Raw genomic sequence first — 21,028 nt, 5'->3', positions numbered from 1 at the left:
AGGCAACACTGCTGCTGGTTTTGTTGTTTTAAGAATCTGGATTCATGCAACCCAGGCTGGAGATCAGGAGGCTACCACATACCTGACGCAGGTGCCATTGTTGCGACACAGATGGTGAGTACAGCCAAGGACGTGGCAGTTCTCAATGTTCTTCCCACGTAGAGCTTCGTCGATGATGAAGAACTCTCTGTTGTTTACCTGAAGCTCTTGAATGCAGCCCTTGAATCCATAAACGGGGCCTGCATTCTTATGGATCTCAACATTTGTGGGGATGTGGCCAAGGAATATTTTTTCAAAATACACCTTTAGGAAAAAGCCACACAAAAAAAACCTTATAAGGTGTTGTCAGATTATCTGGGAAAGACCTAGAATGTCTTGTTGTGTAATTGCATGTGTTGATGGGTTTTTCTGCATAAAACAGGTTGCACCTGATGCTTACTTTTGTCATCACTAGTAGGTGGTGGGATAAGTTACTTTAGGAAAGTATTTCTTTTGTATCTCTCACAATATCTAATAACATTTACCTATAAAATAGAATATTCACCAAAACTTGCGGATTGATTACTTTAACATGTATTTTGGAACTCAGGGTTTGCATTTTAATGTAAACATTACCAAATAATGACTGATAAGGCAAGTGAAGCCTTGTTAATTAACTATTGTTAGGGACTGAATTTTGTTCCCCTAAATTCATACGTTAAAGTCCTCACCCCCTAGTTCCTCAGAATGTGACCTTATTTGAAAATAGAGCTTATACTCATTGACCAGAGAGATAAGATCATTTGCACAATGTAAACTGCCACTTGGTCTCACCTTTCTCTCCCCTCAGCAACATATAAAAATTGAACTCCATCATTTAGATGCATATAAAATGCAACTCCCCTCAATAGGGATTTATGAGCTGCAGTTGAAGTCTAGATGGACAGGTAATGAGACTTGATCTTCAAGACTGTTGAGCAAATGACAGACAGACATAGCAGCATTTACGCAGTTTACATCTCTGACATCCTTATCCCCCAAACACATTCACCCACTCCAAGCTGGTGTCTGAAAAGCATTTAAATTGATAGTACAGATACTTTAATATGGAAAAGCATCATTGTAAGAATCCAAAAGCTAGAGAAAAATAATTAAGTTAGGATTCTTAGTGGGGTTGTGGGGGAGAGAATGGGAGATGCTCAGTCATATCACTTAATATTTATATTAACATGTGCTGGTTTGATGCAAACATGCCTTTAGAGACCAGAAGCATGTTCAATTCTAGGAACACCAAAGCATCTCCATGACCCATGATAGCTCAAACTAACCCTATTATTGGAGCTCCTGTTCTTTTTCAGTGACTCAGGCTCTGCCCTTAAGGGCATTCCTTATTTTTTTCTGAATACTTCCTATAGGATTCAGATATATAGTCATCCAGAGGACAGCTGTCTTTGGGTATAGTGGATGGAGGTTTCAAGGTGTATGGGCAGAACCCTCATGCAGTTGGATTATGTCTGTTTTCATATTCTTTCTCATATTTAGATTAATTACACTAAGAAACTCTTAGCAGGGCCCTTTTATCAGCTAAGATAAGTGACTCACTGCTAATGCAATCTGGGATCCATCATGAAGCTACAGACTCAGTGGATCCAAAGTCATGACCTTCCTCTTACGGACGACCTCTGACATTTTGGTGTATGGCTCACACACGTGGACCAGCAAACCTCTTACTACTTTGACAAGTGTGCTGTTTTGGCACAAAACTGACAGAGGGTGGAAAAAATCTCCTCCTCTTCTGTCAATTGTAGGCAGGTCTGAGGGGAAGTCTACAGAGCTATCTATGATTTATTAGATCATTAAAAACACCTAAACAGTGGAGGTAGATGGCTCCCCATTTTGTTTTTTGTTCTGAGGCCCAAGCTTAGTTGGAATCCTGAAATGTCTAAAAAGGCAGCCACCACTGACTGCACATAGATAACCATTAAGACGGTTGACTTCCTCTATCCCCAGACTCTCAATTACCCAAGAGCTGCTTTTGTGTGTATAATCACTTCTGAGGAGACAGGTCTTTAAATAAGTCTTTTCTAATAACTCCTTGTGAATCAGACTATGGAGAATAGAGTCTGACATCAAGATATGATCTTACAAGATAAAACCACAGAGAACAGACGTGGACAATCAAGGAGGGATCGTCAAGATAATGAAAAATATGAATGGTGACGGAGGGAGAAAGGCTCCACATCCGATGAGAGCGAAATGAACTTTCCATTTCCTTCCGAAGCTTCCCTTTAAAGGAAGAATACAGTAGCTCTTTTATGATATGAAAGAGTAAAATCAGAAGATAGACAAAAGGGAAGACATTTTTAAAATCTCAGGGATGGGGAGTGGTAAAGGCAGATAAGAAGCTGCTTTATCTTTTCTTTTTGTTGTTGTTGTTCTGTTTTAATTTAAATTTAGATATTGGAATACTACATATACTTCTGTAATGATATCTTGATCCAATGTATAGTTTTGTTTTACAGCTTCAAATCTTTCTGAAGTTAAATGACTATGTTAATGGGAAGGTAGGGGGGAAGGTATGGCTCAAGTGGTAGAGCGCATGCTTAGCATGCAGGAGGTCCTGGGTTCAATCCCCAGTACCTCCACTAAAAATAAATAAACCTAATTACCCCCCTTCCCAAATAAAAATAATTAAATAAAATAATAATGAATAAATAAAACATTTTAAAAGGGGGAAGTTAACTCCAAATGTACTCTTTCCTGAAGGTTAACTATTGGAGCAGACTATTCTTTCTCCAAGATTATGATGATTTAAAATTGGAATGAACGGAGTTTTATTTATGTTGTTCCAAAGTTTTGTTTTTAATGGTATCTAAAGTGTTTGCTGATAAATTCAAAACCAGAAACATTAAGTCTTGCAATAAAGGTGGATAAGGGATGCTGAGGAAAGTGTTTGGAAGAATTTCTTAAAGAAATTTTTCGCATGCGGTTTGTCTTAAATTCTTAAAAACTGTTTAGAGACATTAAATGAAAGGGGATTGAAAGGCAGGATTAGTATTTATCTAGATTCTCCATCCCTTTAGAGTTAAAAGACCCCTCTCTCCCCCTCCTTCTCTCTACCCCCTATAGCATGATAATCTATGAGCATGCAGTTTCTTCTACATTAATTTGTACCCCTTTTTGGGGCAGGGCCTCAGCATGGCCCTCTTGAGATGCTCTCACAGTCTACAGCAGTGCTTTGCAAACAGGAGGTTTAATACAAGTTTGTTACAAGTGACCTGATCCATGAAACTCAACCCTGCTTTTCCTCAGGTTCTACTCATCTTTTAGGCCTCTTTCTTACTTTATGCTGGTAGAACCTTGACCTTTTGCCAGCTTCAGCATATGTGTGGTCTCACTGGATACCATCCAAGAAAGAATATTAATGCGGCTTTAATTCTAATATAGCTCTCTTTATTTAATATATATGGCACAGGGTATAGGGCATTGCTTACATGAAGTTCTTGAATTTCTTCTAAGATTAATATTTAGTAGCTCACACAAAGAGTTTTTAAGAATTTAATAGATATCAGTAAAATCTTCCTTGGTCCCAAACTTCACAGTTAAATCTTTGATTAGTAAGGCTTACTAAGCTATGGAATTTTCTAAAAATAATATCTCCTCAGTTTGTTGAAGGAAGAACTGAACTTTAGTGAAGCAATCAATGAATTGATTTGCTGCCCTATGAGCAAATGATATAGGGAAATGGAAACACAGAAGAAAGATGTAGGATGGTTCTTGACTGTATGAGAATTAAATGTAATCTGGGCAAATAAGCATAAAAATTGAATAGTTAGAAAACAGCATCATACAGGTCAGCAAGATGGCAGAAGAAGAAGCTCCAGAAACTCCTTCCTCCGTGGAGACACTGATTCAGCAACAATACACAGACCAAGTCCCTTTGTGAGAAATGCATCGATTCAGTTACGAGGCTCTTGTATCCAGGCGAGGGCGCACTTGCTGCACTGAGGCTGGTAGGAACGTCTTTGAAACTCACTCACCATAGCTCTCGCCTAGACTCAGTGAGGCACGATGAAACTTCCAGCTCCTAGTTTCTCTCTGGGAGAGAAACGGAAGTCTAAAACATGTCCAATGTGCAGGCTTTTTAGGGTGCTGCCCAAGAGACTAGGTCCTATCTTGACTGAATCAAAGTGCTGATAGGAAAGGGTGTGAGTCTGGGGGTCACTGAGAGTAAAGGTTAAGGTCTGGACTAGCACACAGTCACTCACCATAGACATCCCCCCAGGTCAGTGGGAAAGAGTGGGCAAAACACCCTCCCCAACTCCGGACTTCTCCCTGTGAATGGAGTGTGCATTCAGAATAATGATTTTGAGGGGGCTGCTTGAGAAATGAGTTTCCTGTCTCCTCTGTCTTGAGTCACAGATAGGACCTAGCATATAGTCAGTTCTCTGTGTCCGTGGGTTCTGAATCTGTAGAGTTAATCAACTATGGATCAAAAAGAATCAGAAAAAAATTCCAGAAAGTTCCAAAATGCAAAATGAATTTGTTCCATGCCAGTGACTATTTATATAGCATTTATGTTGCATTTACAGCTACTTACATAGAATTTGCACTACATTAGATGTTATAAGTAATCCAGAGATGATTTAAAATATATAGGAGGATATACATTAGATCTATGCAAATACTACACCATTTTTTATAAGGGCCTTGAGTGCACACGGATATTGGTATCTGTGTGGGGTCCCGGAACCAATCCCATACAAACGGCAAAGGATGACTGTACTCTAGGTGCCTGGGGGTGGAGGGTCACTGAAAACCAAAGAGCCGAACAGCATGCTTCTGCTTCAGAGGACCCCTGATGCAGCATGGTGGCCTCCTCCTGGGACTGGGGCGGGGTGGAAAGGGAGAGAAGCATGGACCATGCTTTCAACATTCTGGCCTTTCAGGGGGATCCCTGAGGGACTGGTTTTTATTTTGCCTGACTTGAGAGCTCTGACATGACCTACATGCTCTAGAAACTTTGAGGCTACTGAGAACAAAAGAGAACTGGGTGGCTTGTGGCTCAGCTCCAGAGAACCTGAGGTTATGCAGATACATACCAGAGGGAGCAAAAGATTATGTGCGATTGAAAAATAAAAAACCCTGAAAATTTATAAGTCCAGAGAAGACAGCTCCACAGAAAAGGTCTGAGAGGTTCTCCAAATCTCTAGCTGGGATGACTAGCAAAAGACCTCCCTTCCCATACAAAATCAGTCCGTATGGAATGGAAGAAACGACTATTTTTTTCAAATATGTGGGTCCCATCACAAAGTTACAATGCACAGGAAGAAACAGAAAAACATAGCCCAATCAAAGAAACAAAATACGTCTCCAAGACCAACTATAAGAAAATGGAGGTGTATGAATTACTGATGAAAACAAAACAAAACTAAAACAGAAACAAAATAACTGTCTTAAAGATGCTCTAAGTTTCAAGCCAAGACGGTGGAGTAGGGAGACCCACAGCTCGCCCTCTCCCACAAATACACCGAGAATTATATCTATTAACCCATTCAATCACACAGAACACCCACTGAACTAGGGAAGAGTGTCTGTCACTTTGAAATACAGGAGGATTCTCACAAAATCTGATAAGAGGAAAAAAGAAAACAAAAGAAAAAAAAAAAAAACAATTGGTGTGGGACTGGACCTGCAGAGAGGGAGCAGCAGAGGAAGAAAGGCACCCTCATTCTGGGATGCCGTCTCTCCAGGTGGGAGGTCAGCCGAGACAGAAGCTGAGTCTCTGAGGCTTGGAGGAGAAAGTGGCAGCTGCTTGGCAGACAGAACTAAGAGAAACTGGCATGGAGGGTCCCTGTGATCCCCAGCCCTAGACCCGAGCCCACAGGGACAAGCCCAGACTGGTTGCTGGAGATAGATGATGAGCCTGGGGGGAAGGCTGGGGCCCACTGCCCACAGAGGTAATCTCAGGGGGCTGCAAGGCAGTGTGAGCTCTGGCTGGGGGTGATGTGTGGAACAGAACAGCTTGGGACCCCCATAAAAAAGCATCACTGCTGGTGTGCATTGAGGGGAGGGGCACAGCACAGCCACATCATAGCCACTTTCTCCACTTGGCTCCATTGTTGGTGTTTTCTCACAAGAAGAGAGGTGAGGGTCAGTCAAAACCATCCTTGCTACTCAGAGGAGGGTTGACAGCTGAATCCATAACCAGGCACCTTGCAACTTCACAGGTGGACTGAGATTTGTTTACAGCCCTAGGCAGAGAGGGTGGATTTGCTCTGCTGGTGCTTTGTGAACCTGCACCTCTGGGATGAACAGTCAGTGAGTGGAGATCTGGCACATGGCAGGGGCAAGTACGGGTATGTACAAAAGGCTGGCATACCATACCATATGTGGAGGCAGGGCTAGGGTCTCTGTTGACCCTGTGGTGAACCATGGATTCAGGTGTGTGACTACATGCTCACTACGGCGAGTCCTAGCACCTGACATCGGCAAATCTGAGCTGGTGGTTCCTGTGGGCCAGAACCTAGGGGACACCAGAGCAGATGGCTGACATTCCTGCAGCTAAGATGGGGAAAAGGCAGCATCAGCAAAGAGTAGTCTGTAAGTCTGCATAACAAGTGATAGACAGCACCATGGAGGGTACCTCCCAGGAGACATCTCCTGCAGAGGTACACTCAGTGAGACTCTTCTAAGCTGAAGTGTTCCAACCCTGCCTACCACACAGCACAGCTCAGAAACAGGTCGAGCAGCCTCTGTTCCACTAACACGGGAGCAGACCCAGCCCCCTGTCAAGGCTGTGACAATTGCAGAACAAAAATGGAGACCCCACTCAACAGCAACAACCAGGGCAGGCTCTGATCATCACAACACCAACCACACCCCTAATCAAAGGGATAACAGTCAACACACATGGAAGAAAGACCTGGAAACCATCCGTACTAAGAACAGTCTTCTCAACAAAACTATTAGATGCACACTGTCTGCACAGGAATGCTCCCACTTTAAATAAAAACAAATAAACCAAAAAACAGCCCTTCAAGACCACAGGAGATAACTGATACTCCTAAATCCATAAAGCCAGAGAAATAGAAGTAAAATGAAGAAGCAGAGGAACCACTCCTAATTAAAGGAACAAGAGACGTCCCTTGAAAGAACAAGCAATAAGATAGACCTCGACAGTCTACTAGATCATGACTTCAAAAAGGGGGCGATGAAAGTACTGAAGGAAATAAGAGACTATGAATAAAGAGAAAAACAAAGAGTTACAAAGAAACCCCCACAAGGCTTTAAGCTGATTTCTCTACACAAACACTGCTGCCCAGAAGGGAGTGGCAAGATATATTCAAAGACCTGAATGAGAAAAATCTGCAACCTAGAAAAACAAAGCTGGAGACATCACACTTCCTGGCTTCAAAGCATATTTAAAAACTACAATAATCAAAACAGTATGGCACTGGAATACCGCTAGACATATGCAACAGAACAGAGAACCCAGAAATAAATTCATGCTTATGCAATCAAATGATCCTTGAGAAGGGTGCCACAACTATGCAATGGGGAAAATGATAGTCTCTTTAACAAAAGTTTTTGGGAAAACTCAATATCCACATGCAGAAGCAGAAGTTGGACCTTACACTCTACACCAAAATAAGCTCAAAATTGATTAAGACTTAAACATAAGACCTGAAACTTTACAACTTGGAGAAGAAAACATAGAAGAAAAACTTTACAACATTAGTTTTGGAAATAACATCTTAAATATGACACCAAAGCACAAATAGACACGTGGGGCTACACCAAACTAAAAATCCTCTGCACAACAAAGGAGACAGTCAGTGAAATAAAAAGGCAACCTACAGATGGGGAGAAAACATCTGTAAACCATATATCTGACAAGGAGTTAATATCCAAAATACATAAGGATCTTGTACAACTCAATAGCAAAAATCAAATACGTCCTCCCACCGTCATAACAGAGGAAAAGGGAGTAGCAAAAGGTGTAATTCACAACAGTGGGAAGTGGCCCTGGAGGCTGTTAGGGACAAGTCCGGGACTCGGGGTCTAGTCTGAGAAGCTCACCACTGGGGGGAAGACTTTGGGGTTAACCCACGTTTGAAGGCAGCAGTGATCCCCTCAGACTTTGGAGCACTTGAGCTAGGATGAACATAAAGACAACCAGCTTTAGAGAGCCCAAGTGCATTCTCTGTTTACGACTCTAAAACTATCCAAATTCAATTTAAATCAAGAATTCTAGTCCCTGTGTGACAATGAGTATTACTTGGGGGCATTCGTTCAGTCAGCCTAAAGGTTGACTGGTTTGTCACACCTATTTATCATCTTCAACAACAAAATGACATTTTTCTAGCACTTGTTGAATTCTATGTGTTAAAGATGTGATTCGCTAGTGTTTGTGTTAGTAGCATGTTATGTGTTGTTCATAAGAAAATATGAAGTTTTCACTATAAAAAATGGATGACTACAAGGAATTAATAAAGATAAAACCATACTGACTGCTTTACGTTGGATTTTTCACCAAACTATGAGTGTTTCATATATTTTCCACCATTTGAATATTCTATGTCGTAAATCTAAATATTTGGTCGTCTTGGGCACTAGGATGATTTTTAAAACACAAAAACCAATTTTATGCCTACCATGACAATCCTAGACAGTTGTGAATCTGCCACAGCAGCAAATAAAGAGCTGTAAGGTGTATTGTGAGGGAACAAAAAATGGTTGGGACTCAGAAGACCTGAGATCAAGTCTATTTCCTCTTCACTGTGAAATTTTGGACATCTGACCCTCAGTTTCTTCAGACTTGTGCAAAGGATAATCTTTCTTACTTTCGAGGGTTCTTGTAAAGATCAGATGAGCACATATACAGCCATAATTTGGAAAATGTAATGCGCTTATATAAATGTTAGACATTGCTACGTGTTACTTTTGGATGCGTGTATACACTCAACAGGGGACTACATAGAAAAAATGAAAATAAAAGGAAATTTCCAATTCATTAGGGCACTACACGTTGCCAGCTTTAATGTGTACTGAAATTAGCACTTTGGAGAATTTTAATTATACAAATTAACTCTCCAAGATGATCAAATGAACCAGAAATTCTTTATCGTAAATGTATTGCTGTAAAGCCATACTAAGAAGCATGTAACCAACCACATCATTAAAATGAAAAGAATTTAGCAAATTGCTTTATCTCTGGAGGGACAGACATCCTCTCTTCATTCAGTGTTTCTAAGAAAAATTTCCTGGCCAATGTAAATTGAAAAACTGAGAACAACACAAGAGCACAACATAAGTACTGCCATAGGCTATAAAATGTTAAGTGTTTAAGCATTGTTTTGTATCTTGTTAATCTTTCCCCATTCCTGAGCTTTTTTTTTTTAAATTAAGCATAATATATTATGCAAAATATGAGAGGAAAATCAATTTCTTTTTAAATTTAGTAAAACTTTTATAGTCAAAGGCAGTATTAAATATGTTTTAATTATACCAAAAGTATCAGAGATGAATATTCTGGTTTTTCATTGAGAGCTTTTATAAGGAATCTGTTCTCTAAAGAAATATGGTTAATGCTTAGTAACTTAAAAATACTTTGAAATATTGAGGGCACACTCAGTAATGTTTGAAACTGCCTATTTGCATACCTACCGGGGAGACGTGAGGTATCTTTGTGTCTTCCTTCCTTATTGGAGGCTTTCTGTCTGCACTCATTTCAATCATACAGGCAACCCCAGGGCTGACAACAGGCATCGTGTAGCTAGAAATAAAACAGAAGGGGCCATTATTGTATGTGTTATTGGCAAGAACAGGGCAACTTCGCATGTGGATGATGAGTACTTCGACGAGAGAGGTACTCTCTGGATCACAATGATCCTAAAACATTGTCTTAAACAAGTCTGAACATTTTAGGATAGATAAAGATTTATTTCTTTCCTAACTCTGCCTTTTACTTTCTTTCTCTCCCCCTGTCTTCAAATAAGGACTTGAAATGCTTTCAGAAAATTAAAAAGAGCTCACATAAAACAAAAAGAGCTCTATGCATATCGGTAGATGTTGATACATTTGAGGTGCTAACTATGGCTGACGTACGGTCTCACTCAGGTCGGCGATGGTTGGACAAGTGACATCAATGTTAAATGATGCTAAACTCCCTAGGTGGAGGCTTCCCTTCCTGGCCTACGGGGAGATGGAAATGGAATAAGAAATGAATGACTGCATGCCCCGGAGCAGTGAGATTACACTGCAATACAGTTATCAGAACTCAGAAGGCAAGCTGCCAATGTACCAGCTAGTCCTGTGTCTCGGAGATAACGGAGAGTAGAAGGTTAAGGGAATTTGTAGGATGGAGAGCAGAAATGGTCAATACACAATTGAAAATTTACCAGAGCTTATTGCATTATGCAATCAGATGAAAAGGTACACATACCGAAGTACCTGGCATACTTTTAAAATAGAATTTGAAAAGACAATTCCAATGATATTACCCTGTCACTTGCCATCTGTCATAACAGTAACTTGCATTGTTGTAAAGTCTGTTCCAGATATTAGAAATACATTCACTAATACCAAGAGTGGCTATCTCTGCATACTGAAATAGGAATCATTTTAACGCACATTTTTGCTTATTTGTATTTTCTAAATTTTGGACAATAAGCACACCTAATTTTTATTTCTTAATTTTGACCATCTGCCTCAGGGCTCAGAGGTGTTCCAGGACATGGGGGCTTTTTGGTGCTAAAAGCAAGGAAGTTCCTGCCAAACTGGGTTCAGTTGGTAATTCTATTTTTTAAACAAAATGTCAGTTTCATTAAACAATCTTTGTTAAATCATTTACCAATAATTTTTTCTTAAAATTAATTCTGGAATCTAAGTTGGATGGAAGAAACAAATCAGAGCTCCCTTCTCCTTCCTGCTCCAAAAGGAACAGCTGTCTTGTGGGTCGGTCTCCTCTTCCCACTTACCTAGAAACACAAATCTGATACGGTCCTGTCAATATGCGATTCTGTTACTTTTTTTTGGCCTCTGCTCCAGTTTACCAAGGTCACTTCTAATTCTGATTCAATCATTGCTCAAAATTCTTACATTCTAGAAATAACCTCTAGAGTGTCCCATTGTGTGAAGTTTACACTGTAGGGACATGTGGCGCACATTTGCCATCATAGTTAACTTGGGCCTCTGTGGATGCTTTATACTGGAGATGCGGGTGTAGCTCTCAGGGATGCACACGTCCTTGTTGAGAAATAATAAGACCTCTTACCGCTTCCTTCAGAGCTCATTAAAAGCTAACCCTGAACCTGCAGCCCTGCAGAAGGAAGCCACTCCACTCGATTTGCTTTCAGTGACCTCCTGTCTTTCTTCTGCTGATTCTACCGTCTGCCTCATCTATGTATTTTGGAAACTGATGCTCTAATTCAACCAGGGATTTTTCCACATATAGATTCCTATCAGGCTTGTTTTTATAATGTCTCATGTTTGCTTACAAATCATGTCCTAAGAAACAAAAAGTTCTCTATAAACAAATTAGACATTATGCCACATAAATCATCTGAGGAAAAGTCTAAGTGCATATCCATTTTGCCTCTCAAGTATTGCTGAGGCTAGCTGAGTGTAATGATTAAAAGACTCAAGAATTATATTTTGAGATAATCCATTGACTGGCTGAGTGATCTTAGGCAAACCACTTAACCTTTCTTCCCTGAAGTGTGATCATCCACAGAAGGGAGATAAGCATTCTTAGCTCATTAATGGTTAGTGAGAATCACATTATTTAATGTACATAAATCATTCAGTGCTAATATTAAAATCCAAAGTTAAAGCAATTATTTACTGACGAGACAGGGATCTCTAAAGAGATTTTTATGAAAATAAATTACACAGCCAAGATGACATGTTCATCTACTCTTACTAATATCGCTTGTAACGGAATTAAAAATCAAACACTCAGGTTGCATTGTTTTAGAAATTAAAATTTGATGAAACAGACATTTTTTTTCAGTGTCCTTAACATTCTTGTTCTTTAGATTGATAATCTTTAGGTATGTGACACAATTTGGTAGAAACAGTCTGATACGGAGAAGACAATTTATTTTAAAATCTTTAGAAGATCTTACTCAAATTGGAAGTTCAGAGTATCCAAAACCAAGGGGAGAGATGGAAAAATGTGAATAATGGAGAATGAACTGGTAATTAAATCAAGAACTTTTATGTAATCGAATGTTATCCAGCTTTTCAATTGTAGTTGCAGAATAATAATTAATGGCTTGGAAAGATATTTGAATAAAATAGAAAAAGAGATGAAGAGAATTTGGACGATATATCATTTTTATAAAAATGCACATAGAGGTAGTGCCAGAGCTACTTTCACTGACATTAATTGTGGTTATCTCTGCATACTGGGAATGAAAATGGTTTTTCAATTGATCCCTTTTGCTTATTTGTATTTTTAAAATTTTGGACATTGAACATACAGTATTTTTCTTTTTTTTAGTTCACCTTTAAAAAAAATTGAATTATGGTTGATTTACAATGTTTCAGGTGTAAAGCAAAGTGATTTAGTTATACATATACATATCCCTTTTCAGATTCTTTTCCACTACAGGTTATTAGAAGATATTGAATATAATTCCCTGTGCTCTACAGTAGATCTTTGTTGTTTATCTGTTTTATATATAGCAGTGTGGTCTGTTAACCCCAAACTCCTAATTTAACCTTCCCCACCTTCCCCTTTTGGTAACCATAAGTTTGTTTTCTATGTCTGTGTATCTGTTTCTGTTTTGTAAATAAGTTCATTTGAATCACTTTTTTTTTTTAGATTCCACATATAAGTGATATCAAGTGATATTTGTCTTTCTCTGGCTGACTTATTTCAAGTAGTATGATAATCTCTAGGTCCATCCATATTGCTGTAAATGGCATTATTTCATTCTTTTTTATGGCTGAGTAATATTCCATTTATTCATTTATCTGTTAATGGATATTTAGGTTGCTTATATTTGGCTGTTGTAAATAGTGCTGCTATGAACACTGGGGTGATTGTATCTTTTTGAATTAGAGTTTTCATCTCTTCTGGATATATGTCCAGGAGTGGGATTGCTGGATCATATGGTAACCATTTTTAGTTTTTTAAGAAACCTCCATACTGTTCTCCATAGTGGCTGTACCAATTTTCATTCCCACCAGCAGTGTAGGAGGGTTCCCTTTTCTCCACACCTTTTCCAGCATTTATCTTTTGTGGACTTTTTGATGATGGCCATTCTGTGTGGTGATACTTCATTATAGTTTTGATTTGTATTTCTCTGAACTAGTGATATGGAGCATCTTTTCATCTGCCTCCTGACCATCTGTATTTCTTCTTTTGGGCACAGATTATTTTCTTTCTTTGGTCTTTCAACCTTCCAACTAGCTTTGTATGTAGTTGATCCACTACTTTTACTGTATGTTTGCCTTTACCAGTGAGATTTTTTTTCTTTCATATTTTTATATTTCTAGTTGTTGCTTTTTGTTTTCTGCTTAGATAAGTTCCCTTGAATATTTCTTGTAAGGTTGGTTTAGTGATGCTGAACTTTTAAAATTTTTGCTTGCCTGTAAAACTACTTTTTCAAATCTGAATGATAACCTTGCCAGGTAGAGTATTCTTGGTTGTAAATTTCTTTTTCTTCTTTCTCCTTCTTTTGTTAAAAATCTCTCTATGGTGCTAAATTTTCTGGTCTACAAAGTATCTGCTAAAAAGTCAGCTGATAGTCCATGGGAGTCTCCTTGTACATAACTAGTTGTTTTTCTCTTGTTGCTTTTAAGATTTTCTTTTTATCTTTAATTTTTGTCATTTTAATTGTGTTGTGTGTTAATGTGGACATCTATGAGTTCACCCTGTTTGGGGCTATCTGTGCTTTCTGGACCTGGTTGTCTATTTCCTTTCCCAAGTTAAGGAAATCCTCAGTGATTGTTTCTTCAAATATATTCTTCATCTCTTTCTTCCTCCTTTCTCCTTCTAGGACCTCTTAATGCAAATGTTAGTATGTTTAATGTTGTCTCAGAGGTCTCTTAAACCATTTTCATTTTTAAAAATTCTTGTTTCTTCTTTCCTGCTCAGCTTGAGTGGCTTTCACTGCTCTGCCTTCCTGCTTGCCGATTTGTTCCTCTATGTTATCTAATTTATTGCTGAGTCCTTCTAGTGTATTTTTCTATCAGTTATTGTACCCTTTAGCTCTGCTTGGCTCTTTGTTAAAATTCTCATTGTGCTCAGCCAATTTTCTCTGAAGTTCAGCGAGCATCTTTATGATCATTACCTTTCATTCTCTATCAAGTACACTGCTTATTTCCACTGTTTAGTTCTTCTTCTGAGCTTTTGTCTTGTCTCTTTGTTTGGAACATAGTCCTCTCCTCATTTTGCACGGTTCTCTGTGTTAATGTCTATGTATTAGGTAGGTTGGTACCAACCTTGGAGAAGTGGCTCTATGTAGGAGGCATCTGATGGGGCCCAGCAGCACACTCCCCTCTGGTCACCAGAGCTATAGGGGTGCCTCCATATTCCCTTCTTACAGGGGGGCTGACTCCTGTGGGCATGCTGGTAGGCGGGCTGACCCCTGCCTGATCGGTCCGTGAGGCCCTGCCTGTGCGATCGCTGCAGGCCTGTTGGTGGGTAGGGCTGGGTCCCTGTGGGCTGGCTGTGTGGCCTGGCAGCATCATGTGTTTTCTTAAGTATTTTAATTCCCTTTGTCCTAGAGAAGTGGGGCTACCTCGTTTCTGGATCTGGATCTTTGCAGGCCTGCAGCATTAGGTCTTTTACTGTTTTGCGTTTTTGTTCATTCCTCATTTGGGAAGATATTTACCCTTGCTTTTGAACTTGCCTTTTCATTTTCAGTTAGCTATTTTTTATGTCCTTTATCACTGCTATGTGCTTGACACTACAAAGGTACGTCGAAAGTGTGAAGGTACACAGTCATTGTGACTAGAAGTCCCACTTTCTTTTTATAATGACAGAACAGCAATAAAGATCAAATTAAGTCCCTGGCTTAAGAGTACTATGTAAATAGAAAGTTATCTTTAATCTGTGAGAGGCAATAAAGAAAAATTAAACAAGCCAGTTGGAAGTGACTTTATGCTTTTGCAGGCTTTAAATTAATTTTTTGGCTTTTTCCATCTCTGATTTGTTTTCTGCTAAAGGCATCTCAGTACATCTGTCTCACATTTTCCCCCCATTGGCATATTTCATAAGCACATAAGTAAGGTGGTTTGCTTTCCCTGCACAAGGAAATAGGATATATGAATTGTTCCTTTTGCAAGGTGCCTGTGTTTGGTTTCTCAAATATGAAAGTTATGAATCACTGGCTTTAAACCATAATGAAATTAAAGGCTATTGTAATGCTGTGCTGTAGGCTCCCAGAACATTGCTCATGTGTAATTGCAGTAGCTACAATTTGAAGTTATGATATAACAATAGCAAAACCAAATAGGACCAACTGTTTCTAGGGGATGTTGTAAAGTTGATGACAATACTGAATGCTTTCATAGGTGAAAAATATAAACATTCTTTTTTCTTGTCCATAGGTTTGGTTATTATCCAGCAATGATGCTCGTTTGTTGAGTTTAAATTTTGGATGTGAATTAACTTTTCCAGTAAGTTTATTTCTTTACATACCTGAAATGGACTTTAAAAATGAATGCAAAAGCAAGTTCTCTATGTGGACAACTTGCAACATAGATGTCAGTTAAATTACTCTCAAAATTAATAACAATTTTGACCCCCCCCCTTTTTTTTTTTTTACTATTTTGACTATTTTTTCAATTAGGCAATTTTTACTAAATGAGAAAACTACATTTAAAATGCACTTTAAAACAAAATGGAATTAGAAAAAAAAGATGCATTTGAAAGCTCTTTGTACTGTGCTGAAAAATCAAATCACTTGTAATACAATAAGCCAATTTATAAAATGTGAGTTAACAGAATCCTCAATTTAACATTTAAAAAAATTTTTTTCTAGATAATCGTCAGTTTACAATGTTGTGTCAATTTCCAGTGTAGAGCACAATTTTTCAGTCGTGTATGAATATACATGTATTCCCATTTCACATTCTTTTTCACCATGAGCTACCACAAGATCTTGTATACATTTCCCTGTGCTGTACAGTATAAACTTGTTCATCTATTCAACATATACCTGTCAGTGTCTACAAATTTTGAACTCCCAGTCTGTCCCTTCCCACCCCTCTCCCTCCTGGCAACCACAAGTTAGTGTTCTATGTCTATGAGTTTGTTTCTGTTTTATATTTAAGTTCATTGGTCTCCTTTTCCTCTTCCTCTTCTTCTTCTTCTTTTTAGATTCCACATATGAATGATGTCATATGATATTTTTCTTTCTCTTTCTGGCTTATTTCACTTAGAATGACATTCTCCAGGGACATCCATGTTGCTGCACCCCAGTGTTCATAGCAGCACTATTTACAATAGCCAAGTCATGGAAACAGCCTAAATGTCCATCCACAGATGAGTGGATAAAGATGTTGTGGTATGTTTAACATTTTTAAAGATGATACTAAGGTCAAGAGTTTCCCATCTATAGTAGCACACACAAGGGCATTTTTCATGAATATGACATCCATCCCTTTGAAGCTTACACATTTGACAATGTTCAGTAAAAGATTTTAGAGTCACAGCCAAAAGTGTTGCATCCACAGAATCACAAATCTGTGTCCTGTAACTTCTCCTTCTAAGACCTTTATGTTGACTTTTTTATTTCTTGTCATTTGTTGATACCAATTCTTAAAAAAAAAGGAGAAGAAATGCTGCAATGAAACTTTGATCCTGTACAGAAATTATTTCTACTACAGTCCACTACAAAGCATGTCCATGCAATACCAGCCTTAATGTCTATATACAATACCAGCCTTAATGTCTACCAAATGCGATGATTATTCTGAAGTGAATGGATAACAGACACATTAAGCTCCAACTTGGAACTTTCACTTAAGAAAATCTTTAGACTTAGAATTGAGAGAGGTTAACCTCAATTGCTGGCAGCTATAAATCTCTATGTTTGGCCCAAAGTTTGAGTTGAATTGTTGACAGTGAACTCTGGAGAATAGCTGAGTTGAAGTACTGTTACCAGCAGATGGCAGTAGAGGTACATGGCAGAGACGGAGGCCCTAAAAGGCATCTTATTCACGCTAAGATAGGATCTAATTGATAGGGTGATTGTTTTAGCTGTCTGTTTGCAACAGGAAAACTTGGGAAAATATGTTTAAAAGATTACACATCAGGCAATATGGATGAAACTGTCCAGAGACATACAGCTTTCCTTACTGGTTCCTGTATCTAACGCTATCTTCATGGCTGTGTGAGCAAATTCTAGATGCTGTTGCAGAGTATGATGGTTTCATACAGCCCTATCAACACAGCCGTACATCTTGAGGTTGTCAGTGAGGCTCAGCAACTCTATATGTTAAAACATGTTGGGGGAAGGGAATAGTTCAATTGGTAGAGTGCATGCTTAGCACGCAAGAGGTCCCGGGTTCAGTCCCTGGTACCTCGTCCAAGTGGAAATCAATGAAGAGACCTAATTATCTGCCCCTCAGAATACATGCAATACAAAACACACTTGTGCTTTCATTTGTTCCACAAATCTGTCTCTTCCTTAAAAAACCAAACAAGCCAAAAACCAAACCAAACAAAACAAAACAAAAACAAAAACCAAAAAGCTCCCCCCAAAAACCTGTAAAGAAATACCAGGCTCAAAAACAAGAGCGTTATGCCCTTTGCCTAACAAAAGCAATGTAAACACGCCAAAGCTTCCCAAACATCCCTTTCTGTTTAGAGCACCAAGGAGCTGGCCAGGCTGGCCAGGCAAACAGCTTGCACAAGGAACACTGCGTGGTGGTCATGAGGACTTCGCATCTCTGGATGACAGTCATGAGATGGTCATTGGTTTAACCTTCCCTCCGACTGACAGACAGCCCAAATGCACTTAATAATAAACTATAGAGAAATCCAAGCCATTATCCTGGGAAGCACTGATAGTGAAGAAAGATGCTTGAGGACCACTGAAGCCGGAGCCTCATTTTTACCCTTGGTTGACCAGAGCAGTCGTTGAGGGACCGTCCAGTCAGCTGTCATGAGATACCAGGATACTCCAAGAACTGTAATTTTACTTCTGACTACACTAGGCAACTCGTGTGCAACATGACCCACAACATACTCCGCAGATTTCACGGTTTCCTGGTAGTTCCTCTAAAAGGGAAGACGACCCAAATCCTCTTATTTTCTTTATCTAGTAAAAATGCTTGTGTAATAAACACTACAGTTACACAAATTGAAATTTGCATCCAGAAATGTCACTGCTTTTCAACCTGCCACCCGTCTTTCGCCTGTCTGAACGTGATGATAAGAACCTTCACTGGTACACTGGAGTAGGCTTGCAGTGGTTCACCAGAGCTCATTTTGAGCGTCTCTTCCCACCTCCACATCAGTGAGTTCATGTTGGTAGCTTGAAATTGGCTGTGGTGGGAGTACTTATGCCTGGAAAATTGACAAAAGCTACAAATCATATCAACCTACTATCTCCACCTTTTCTCCTCCGAGAGCTGACAAGGGCATTTTGAAAGCTGCAAAATTCAGCTTTGCTGTTGGCATTTCATTTGGAATTTCAGCAGAAAAATCTGCTTTCTTCATAATCTATTAGTTTATAGCTCTAGGTTGGATCAATTTACTCTGATAATGAATGTGGGTTCCAAGAATATTACTTCTAAAACCTACATATATTCAGTTTACAAATGACAGGTAATATTTAATTTTATCCTTTTTTTTCGAATACTTATTATTGGCCCAGCTTATTTGTTTTTAGCAATTTTGGGATATATTTGTATTCAATTCACTGAGTAATCAATCAAAACTCAGGAGATAAGCATATTGATTCTTGATTTTTTTCTCTCCAACGCTTAAGCTCTCATACACACATAATTTTGAGAGGCTAGTTTCCCAAGTTGAAATAGTATATAAAAAAACTCAATTTGATGAAAAATAGATGATTTTGCCAAGTTTGAACAAACTTCCATTCACTTCCATACGGTTACGAGTGAAGCAAAGGACAAAAGTTTCCTCAGGAAAAGGTCATGTGTGTCCCATGGTCTTAAAAATGCTACAGTGAGTCACAGCTGATCCTTTCTTGTAAAAATGTTATGTTAACAACAAGTGTGGGGTTTTCCTGTCTTCTAAATACTGCAGTTTCCACATGGTTAGTATTGTTTGTAGCATGTGATGTTCCTGGCAGTGGTTTTTCACTGAGATTTATTTTTAAAAGTTTAATGTTAAAATATTTATACTATGCTCTGTTTAATTCAATTAATTCATTAAGAATTCTAGCTTTTATTAAAAATGCGAGTCTAGTCACTCTAAGTGTAAAGCCTCAGATCAATAATGCTTTCATTTCATGTTTCTTTGCCTGCTAGCATACCGTATAAGTGTCCCTTGCCTTAGCCTATTTAATTTTGGGGTGGGGGGGGCAAATACATCTATTTCTCATTCTTATATACAACTTTTTATTTGTACTTTCCTAAGATGTTTTGTATGCCACTTCCCTCTCTAATTGTCCTTCTCACACACCTTGGCCAAACCTGGCTTCCCAGCTTTCACACCTCTGATGGGAAGAAAAGTCAAGTCAAATTCTCAGCTTAAGCAAATGTTCAATTTGGAGATAATGAAACAAGTACAATTTTAGAAATTCAACCCATATAAAACAAATGGAATTGATGAATATCTGCAATGTAGGCTTACTTTTTCAAAGAATTATTAGCCCTTCTTTGTTTTGAGTCTATTTCTTATTAATACCTTCCTTGAGAGCACTTCTAATTTAAAGACTGAGGAGAATTTACTTGAATAAGTGATTAGGATGATGAAATAAATGTTTTTTTTCCCCCACCCTTACAATAGAGACAACACATTTCTGGAATTGTTTCTGAAAAGAAAAACAATTACACTAAACACTTTGGAAAACTTCCAGAAGATGATATATGAAACACTCCAAGTAGAACCAAAATCCACTTTATCTCAAGTGGAGAGAAAAATCACTGATAGTTACAGATGATTTGGAAGCTCCGTATTACCTGATACGAATAAAAAACCAAATTATTGCAAGGCTCAGAGGCCCAAGATCACAAAGAAATTTAATAATTTCTGAAGTCCATAATCTATGTTAATTTTGTTTATGTAATCTTAATCCAAAAATGATTTAAGGTACCATTTAAGATAAAGCAAAATATTGAGGAATAGAAGAAAAAATTGGGTAGGAAAATAAAGCATAAAAGAAATCAATGTTCAGGTAAACTCTTAAATGCAACTTAAAATGGGTCTATTCATTCAATAGACAAATGAATGAATGCCTATCATGTGAGAAATTGTTAGGTGATGGGGAGGCGGAGGTGGACAAAGCAGTTGTCTTCTGAAGGCTGTCACAGAAGGTGGGGAGCAAAGATAGTATCATTTCGGAGAGGTCAATTTTCACTAAAACCGGAGGAATCAGGGCCAAGACACCAGCTCACTAGTGTGGGTCAGTGCTAATGGGAGCTGACAGATTTGTGCTACATCTTCCAGTGTCATTCAGACCAAGTTAGCAAGTAATGGCGGGAAGATCTTATTCAGAGAACACAAGCTGGGACCTTTTGATTGTTAGGCTCATGGGACAAAAATCAAAACAGGGAATTCAAAGAGTGCCTAGATTTGTTGCTTATAGGAAACAAACAACAAAAAGGTAAAATATCTTTTTTTCTCATCTTCAGCTTTTTGCTCTGGTTTTTTGAGCCCCAGCCTGGCACCTGGTGACTTTGTGCTGCTTTGTTCTATCTTCTGTCTATTGTAAGCAACACTTAGCCAATCAGGACAGCCTGGAACACTTCATTTCACAGGCTAGAGACTTTCATGGGGTATACATTGTTATTATAAGCAATGGCTGCTTATAATGAAATGTAATGGAATTATTTGCTTTAATAAACATTTATGTAGCATTTATTAGGGACCAAGCATTATTCCAAGTACTTTAAA

The 21,028-nt window shown here is 38.6% G+C and overlaps 1 protein-coding gene across 1 annotated transcript in view; it reads right to left on the bottom strand.

Moving 5' to 3' along the window:
* Positions 1–21,028, bottom strand: part of EYS (eyes shut homolog) — a 1,185,765-nt gene that overhangs the window by 132,190 nt on the left and 1,032,547 nt on the right. Inside the window, 2 exon segments of the mRNA XM_032484469.1 lie at positions 83–303; positions 9,649–9,757. Coding sequence (XP_032340360.1) covers positions 83–303; positions 9,649–9,757 — 330 coding nt within the window.

The sequence above is a fragment of the Camelus ferus genome, chromosome 8 (assembly GCF_009834535.1).
Source record: "Camelus ferus isolate YT-003-E chromosome 8, BCGSAC_Cfer_1.0, whole genome shotgun sequence".
NCBI lineage: Eukaryota > Metazoa > Chordata > Mammalia > Artiodactyla > Camelidae > Camelus > Camelus ferus.
The sequence above is the reverse complement of the archived record's forward strand: the minus strand, read 5'-3'. Positions and strand labels throughout refer to the sequence as shown.